Genomic DNA, 6,977 nt, shown 5'->3' with positions numbered 1-6,977 from the left:
TCAGAGTCACTGCTTTTATAGATTTATTTTAATTCAAAACTAAACATGCCCTGCTAAAGGCGCCGGGGAGGCGGCCTCTTGCAGGGTTTGGGAGAGTCCGGGCTGCTGTTGGATCTTCTCTTCGGGGGGCGCCGGGGCCCCCCAGGAGAACTGTCCCTGCCCTGGCCAGGAGGAGACGGCCTGTGGCTGCAGCCCTGCATCGCGGCACCTTCTGTTGCCGCCTGTCCCGGCTCTCTGCAGGGCTCCTCCCGCTCTGTGGGGATGGGTGCAGTGGGAGGGTGGGCAGGACCCCCACGCAGGGCGGCACTGGAGGTGCTGGGGAGCTCCTCGATATCAGAATCCTCTGAGCTGCTGGAGGACAGCACGATGGTGAGAGGAGCATCCTGGCAGGAGGCAGCATGGCTGGGGGTGGCTTCAGTGCTGTTTTCTGGCTCCCGGACATGGGAGCACCCCAGGTCCACCTCAGGGCCATTCTGGTGCTGGCTTGCAGGAGGGGGCTCCAGGAGCCCCAGCTCCTCGAGGAACTCATCGCTGCACATGTCTACAGCTCTATCAATGAGCTGGTTCACAAAGCGCTCTGTATGGCCCTGCAGGAACGGCTGCATCTCGCGAACCAAGACCACCTCCTCCAGCCCAAAGCGGCACAGCCAAGCAATGACCTTGGCCTCTAGCACATCCTGGTCCCACCAGGCAGCCCCAAACAACTCCCTGGCTTGCTGGCGCACCCAGGGCCTCAGAGGACCGAGGATTTCAGGATGCTCCCTGAAGAGGGCCGCCCATTCCTCTGGCAGGAGGCCGCTCACGGCAGCCGGGGGCACCGGCACTGCAGCCCCCTGCTCGTCCTGCTGGCTGTCCTCTTGGTTCTCTGCATGGCTGACAACTTGGACCTCCAGAAAGTCGTCTTCGGACCAGATGGAGTAGCGTATGGAGGTGATGTCCTGCCTGCAGAGGGGGCAGCTGACGCTCCTCTTGGCCCAGCGCATGATGCAGCCGAAGCAGAACTGGTGCTGACAGGGGCTGATGACGCTGGGCTCCTTCAGGGACCCCTGGCACACAGGGCAGGTGACTTCAGCCTCTGTGGCCATGGTGCTGTCTCGCTGCGGCAGGCTGGGGAGAGCTGCGGGTGGTGAGCTGCTTCCCCTCTCTGGTGCCGCCGAGACAGGTGCTGCGCGCTGCAAGGAGGAGAGAGGCCAGGGTCAGCAGGAAACCCCCAGACCCATCCCCATCCCCGCGGCTGAGCCATCCCGTGCCCCCTGCGGGCCACCCCAGGGTACGTGTCCCCACACAGCTCACCTGTGTTGCTGCAAGCGCGCCTCACAGGGCCCCGGCTGCCTGAGCCAGGCAGGGCCGGGGAAACACGGGTACTGGCTGTGGGGACAGGCACTGAGAACAGCTGCCAGTGGCCCCCCAGCACAGCTCCACCAAACCCTTGCTCGTCTCTCCAAGCCTCGCACACTCGCTCAGCAGGAGTCCAGGCACGAGCCAGGCTGGGGCGGGCTCTGCCAGCGCCCCTATATAAGCAGTGAGGGCCGTGAGGTCACAGCCTATCGCTGGGTGACATCACAGCCCATCGCTCTGTGTGACATGTCTGAGAGCATTGCCCAGACGCTTTGTGAACTTCAGCAGGCTTCCTGCCCTCACCACTTCACTGGGAGGCCTGTTTCAGTGGCCGAGACCCCCGCCAGTGAAGAGTCTTTTCCTCACCTCCAGCCAGACCCTCCCCTGTCACAGCCTCATGCCGTTCCCTTGAGTTTTGTCACTGTCCCCAGAGAGCAGAGCTCTGTGCCAGGCCCTCTGCTCCCCTCCTGAGGAAAATGTAGGCCACCATGAGACCTCTCTTCAGTCTCCTGCAGGCCGAACAAAAGCAGAGACCTCAGCCGCTCCTCCTCCATCTTGCCCTCCAGATCCTCCACTAGCTTGAAGCCCTCCTTTGGGCACTCCAATAGTTTTATGTCCTTCTGTTACTGTGGTGCCCAAAACTGCACACAGGACTGGAGGTGAAGCTGAAAGAGCACAGAGCAGAGCACAGCGATCCCTTCCCCTGACCGGCTAGCACAGTTGTGCTGGAGACATCAAGTGGCCGGTAGACCAAAGGAATGCAAGAGGTTGTTTCAGAAATGAGTCCCATTATCTGATTCAATTCTTTTGGGCATGCCATGTCACCATAAGACCTGCTTTTCAAGGCCCTGTTTGAACCAGAGCTCCTTTTCCCGCTGAAACTGCTACCACTTTCCCATGTTTCACTTTGGTCAAGCTGGCACTTTCTGACTAGAAGAAAAACAAAAATCATAGAATCATAGAATCATAGAATATCCTGAGTTGGAAGGGACCCTTAAGGATCATCAAGTCCAACTCTTGACACCGCACAGGTCTACCCAAAAGTTCAGACCATGTGACTAAGTGCACAGTCCAATCTCTTCTTAAATTCAGTCAGGCTCGGTGCAGTGACCACTTCCCTGGGGAGCCTGTTCCAGTGTGCAACCACCCTCTCTGTGAAGAACCCCCTCCTGATGTCAAGTCTAAACTTCCCCTGCCTCAGCTTAACCCTGTTCCCGCGGGTCCTGTCGCTGGTGTTAATGGAGAAAAGGTCTCCTGCCTCTCGACACCCCCTTACGAGGAAGTTGTAGACTGCGATGAGGTCTCCCCTCAGCCTCCTCTTCTCCAGGCTGAACAGGCCCAGTGCCCTCAGCCGTTCCTCGTACGTCTTCCCCTCCAGGCCTTTCACCATCTTCGTAGCCCTCCTCTGGACACTCTCCAACAGTTTCATGTCCTTTTTATACTGTGGTGCCCAGAACTGCACACAGTACTCGAGGTGAGGTCGCACCAGCGCAGAGTAGAGCGGGACAATAACCTCCCTCGACCTACTAGCGATGCCGTGCTTGATGCATCCCAGGACACGGTTGGCCCTCCTGGCTGCCAGGGCACACTGCCGGCTCATATTCAACTTGTTGTCTACCACGACCCCCAGATCCCTCTCTTCTAGGCTGCTCTCCAGCGTCTCATCGCCCAGTCTGTACGTGCAGCCAGGGTTTCCCCGTCCCAGGTGCAGGACCCGGCACTTGCTCTTATTGAACTTCATGCGGTTGGCGATCGCCCAGCTCTCCAACCTATCCAGATCCCTCTGCAAGGCCCTTCCACCCTCATTCGAGTCCACAGCTCCTCCAAGTTTGGTGTCATCAGCAAACTTGCTCAAAATACCTTCTATTCCTACATCCAGATTGTTTATAAAAATATTGAAAAGTACCGGCCCTAAAATGGAGCCTTGAGGGACCCCACTAGTGACCGCCCGCCAGCCTGACGCAGCGCCATTCACCATAACCCTTTGGGCCCTGCCCGTTAGCCAATTGCTCACCCATCGTATGATGTTTTTATTTAGCTGTATGGTGGACATTTTGTCCAGTAGGATCCTATGGGAAACCGTGTCAAAAGCCTTGCTGAAGTCCAAAAAAATCACATCAGCTGGTTTCCCTTGGTCCACCATACGGGTGATCTTATCATAAAAGGAAATCAGGAAAATAAAGGAAAAATAATACCTGGTTTCCCCTGAAGCTATTCCTTTCCCAGACAGCCTTGCTGATAGGGTGTGCAAACTTACATACTCAGGGTGTGCAAACGTCTGATCACCTCCCCATTTGGCCACTTCATTGAATAGGGACAGTTTAATTTCTTGTAAAAAGGCATGAAACTTCTGTGATATCAGGCTACTTCCGAAGTGAATCTCTTTTTATAGTAGCCACACATAACTAGTGCTGTGAAGCAGCAGTGATTTCTTTTTTAAAAACTATAGAGTTTTGGGCCCTGTTTCCTGGAACACCCATCCCACCTCCCACCCCTCATTTGTGACATCACTCGTAGGCTCTGCCCTGAACTCTCTTTGGAGTAAGAGCAAGACACTGTGTCAGAGTCACTGCTTTTATAGATTTATTTTAATTCAAAACTAAACATGCCCTGCTAAAGGCGCCGGGGAGGCGGCCTCTTGCAGGGTTTGGGAGAGTCCGGGCTGCTGTTGGATCTTCTCTTCGGGGGGCGCCGGGGCCCCCCAGGAGAACTGTCCCTGCCCTGGCCAGGAGGAGACGGCCTGTGGCTGCAGCCCTGCATCGCGGCACCTTCTGTTGCCGCCTGTCCCGGCTCTCTGCAGGGCTCCTCCCGCTCTGTGGGGATGGGTGCAGTGGGAGGGTGGGCAGGACCCCCACGCAGGGCGGCACTGGAGGTGCTGGGGAGCTCCTCGATATCAGAATCCTCTGAGCTGCTGGAGGACAGCACGATGGTGAGAGGAGCATCCTGGCAGGAGGCAGCATGGCTGGGGGTGGCTTCAGTGCTGTTTTCTGGCTCCCGGACATGGGAGCACCCCAGGTCCACCTCAGGGCCATTCTGGTGCTGGCTTGCAGGAGGGGGCTCCAGGAGCCCCAGCTCCTCGAGGAACTCATCGCTGCACATGTCTACAGCTCTATCAATGAGCTGGTTCACAAAGCGCTCTGTATGGCCCTGCAGGAACGGCTGCATCTCGCGAACCAAGACCACCTCCTCCAGCCCAAAGCGGCACAGCCAAGCAATGACCTTGGCCTCTAGCACATCCTGGTCCCACCAGGCAGCCCCAAACAACTCCCTGGCTTGCTGGCGCACCCAGGGCCTCAGAGGACCGAGGATTTCAGGATGCTCCCTGAAGAGGGCCGCCCATTCCTCTGGCAGGAGGCCGCTCACGGCAGCCGGGGGCACCGGCACTGCAGCCCCCTGCTCGTCCTGCTGGCTGTCCTCTTGGTTCTCTGCATGGCTGACAACTTGGACCTCCAGAAAGTCGTCTTCGGACCAGATGGAGTAGCGTATGGAGGTGATGTCCTGCCTGCAGAGGGGGCAGCTGACGCTCCTCTTGGCCCAGCGCATGATGCAGCCGAAGCAGAACTGGTGCTGACAGGGGCTGATGACGCTGGGCTCCTTCAGGGACCCCTGGCACACAGGGCAGGTGACTTCAGCCTCTGTGGCCATGGTGCTGTCTCGCTGCGGCAGGCTGGGGAGAGCTGCGGGTGGTGAGCTGCTTCCCCTCTCTGGTGCCGCCGAGACAGGTGCTGCGCGCTGCAAGGAGGAGAGAGGCCAGGGTCAGCAGGAAACCCCCAGACCCATCCCCATCCCCGCGGCTGAGCCATCCCGTGCCCCCTGCGGGCCACCCCAGGGTACGTGTCCCCACACAGCTCACCTGTGTTGCTGCAAGCGCGCCTCACAGGGCCCCGGCTGCCTGAGCCAGGCAGGGCCGGGGAAACACGGGTACTGGCTGTGGGGACAGGCACTGAGAACAGCTGCCAGTGGCCCCCCAGCACAGCTCCACCAAACCCTTGCTCGTCTCTCCAAGCCTCGCACACTCGCTCAGCAGGAGTCCAGGCACGAGCCAGGCTGGGGCGGGCTCTGCCAGCGCCCCTATATAAGCAGTGAGGGCCGTGAGGTCACAGCCTATCGCTGGGTGACATCACAGCCCATCGCTCTGTGTGACATGTCTGAGAGCATTGCCCAGACGCTTTGTGAACTTCAGCAGGCTTCCTGCCCTCACCACTTCACTGGGAGGCCTGTTTCAGTGGCCGAGACCCCCGCCAGTGAAGAGTCTTTTCCTCACCTCCAGCCAGACCCTCCCCTGTCACAGCCTCATGCCGTTCCCTTGAGTTTTGTCACTGTCCCCAGAGAGCAGAGCTCTGTGCCAGGCCCTCTGCTCCCCTCCTGAGGAAAATGTAGGCCACCATGAGACCTCTCTTCAGTCTCCTGCAGGCCGAACAAAAGCAGAGACCTCAGCCGCTCCTCCTCCATCTTGCCCTCCAGATCCTCCACTAGCTTGAAGCCCTCCTTTGGGCACTCCAATAGTTTTATGTCCTTCTGTTACTGTGGTGCCCAAAACTGCACACAGGACTGGAGGTGAAGCTGAAAGAGCACAGAGCAGAGCACAGCGATCCCTTCCCCTGACCGGCTAGCACAGTTGTGCTGGAGACATCAAGTGGCCGGTAGACCAAAGGAATGCAAGAGGTTGTTTCAGAAATGAGTCCCATTATCTGATTCAATTCTTTTGGGCATGCCATGTCACCATAAGACCTGCTTTTCAAGGCCCTGTTTGAACCAGAGCTCCTTTTCCCGCTGAAACTGCTACCACTTTCCCATGTTTCACTTTGGTCAAGCTGGCACTTTCTGACTAGAAGAAAAACAAAAATAATACCTGGTTTCCCCTGAAGCTATTCCTTTCCCAGACAGCATTGCTGATAGGGTGTGCAAACTTACATACTCAGGGTGTGCAAACGTCTGATCACCTCCCCATTTGGCCACTTCATTGAATAGGGACAGTTTAATTTCTTGTAAAAAGGCATGAAACTTCTGTGATATCAGGCTACTTCCGAAGTGAATCTCTTTTTATAGTAGCCACACATAACTAGTGCTGTGAAGCAGCAGTGATTTCTTTTTTAAAAACTATACATGCTATAAGTCTACCTTTCCCTATGCTCCAATGAAAGAAGAACTAAACAACTCCCTTCTTTTCCTCTGTTTTTTTTTTTTTTTTTTTTTTTTTTTCAAGGATATTTTTTTGTGGCAAATATACAACTTTTTCATAACTGTTTAATATGACCTTGTTAACAATAAGATTTTTTTTTTTTTTTTTTTTTTTTATTTCTCAAAAGGTCTTTCAAGGATACCAATTTAATTGTTTTGGGAAGGGGAATTATTGAAAAAATCTTTGAAACTGAATCTCTATTTCTTTTTTCCCCACATCTTTATTTATTTCTAATGACCATTCTTTCTTTAACAAAAAATTTCAGCTATACTTAACCCTTGCTAAGTTTTTTAGTCAAGCCTGGTAAGAGCCTGATAAATATTTTAAGGTTTTTATTATTATTGTTTGTACAAAACATGTTGCAAAACATTTTTTGATGACATAATGTATTTTTTCCTGTACTTCCTCATGACTTTGTAGAACTTGCCTTGGTAGTGGTGTTAGGTTGTTGCGATTA

The 6,977-nt window shown here is 55.0% G+C and overlaps 2 protein-coding genes across 2 annotated transcripts; both read right to left on the bottom strand.

Annotated features, from left to right (window-relative positions):
* On the bottom strand, positions 1–2,307 carry LOC140001704 (E3 ubiquitin-protein ligase Topors-like). The gene is made up of 2 exons (XM_072034122.1): positions 1,294–2,307; positions 1–1,172 (listed from the first exon to the last, which is right to left on the bottom strand). Exon 2 carries the CDS (start codon positions 1,083–1,085, stop codon positions 54–56), a length of 1,032 nt encoding a protein of 343 aa, XP_071890223.1. The 5' UTR covers positions 1,086–1,172; positions 1,294–2,307; the 3' UTR covers positions 1–53.
* Positions 2,308–3,898: 1,591 nt separating this feature from the next.
* LOC140001703 (E3 ubiquitin-protein ligase Topors-like) lies at positions 3,899–6,118 on the bottom strand. The gene is made up of 2 exons (XM_072034121.1): positions 5,192–6,118; positions 3,899–5,070 (listed from the first exon to the last, which is right to left on the bottom strand). The coding sequence occupies exon 2, from the start codon at positions 4,981–4,983 to the stop codon at positions 3,952–3,954; it is 1,032 nt and encodes a 343-aa protein (XP_071890222.1). The 5' UTR covers positions 4,984–5,070; positions 5,192–6,118; the 3' UTR covers positions 3,899–3,951.
* Positions 6,119–6,977: the final 859 nt, after the last annotated feature.

This window comes from Anas platyrhynchos, chromosome 2, assembly GCF_047663525.1.
Source record: "Anas platyrhynchos isolate ZD024472 breed Pekin duck chromosome 2, IASCAAS_PekinDuck_T2T, whole genome shotgun sequence".
In the NCBI taxonomy this organism is placed as follows: Eukaryota; Metazoa; Chordata; class Aves; order Anseriformes; family Anatidae; genus Anas; species Anas platyrhynchos.
Note: the sequence above shows the minus strand (reverse complement) of the source record. Positions and strands in the feature narration are given on the sequence as shown.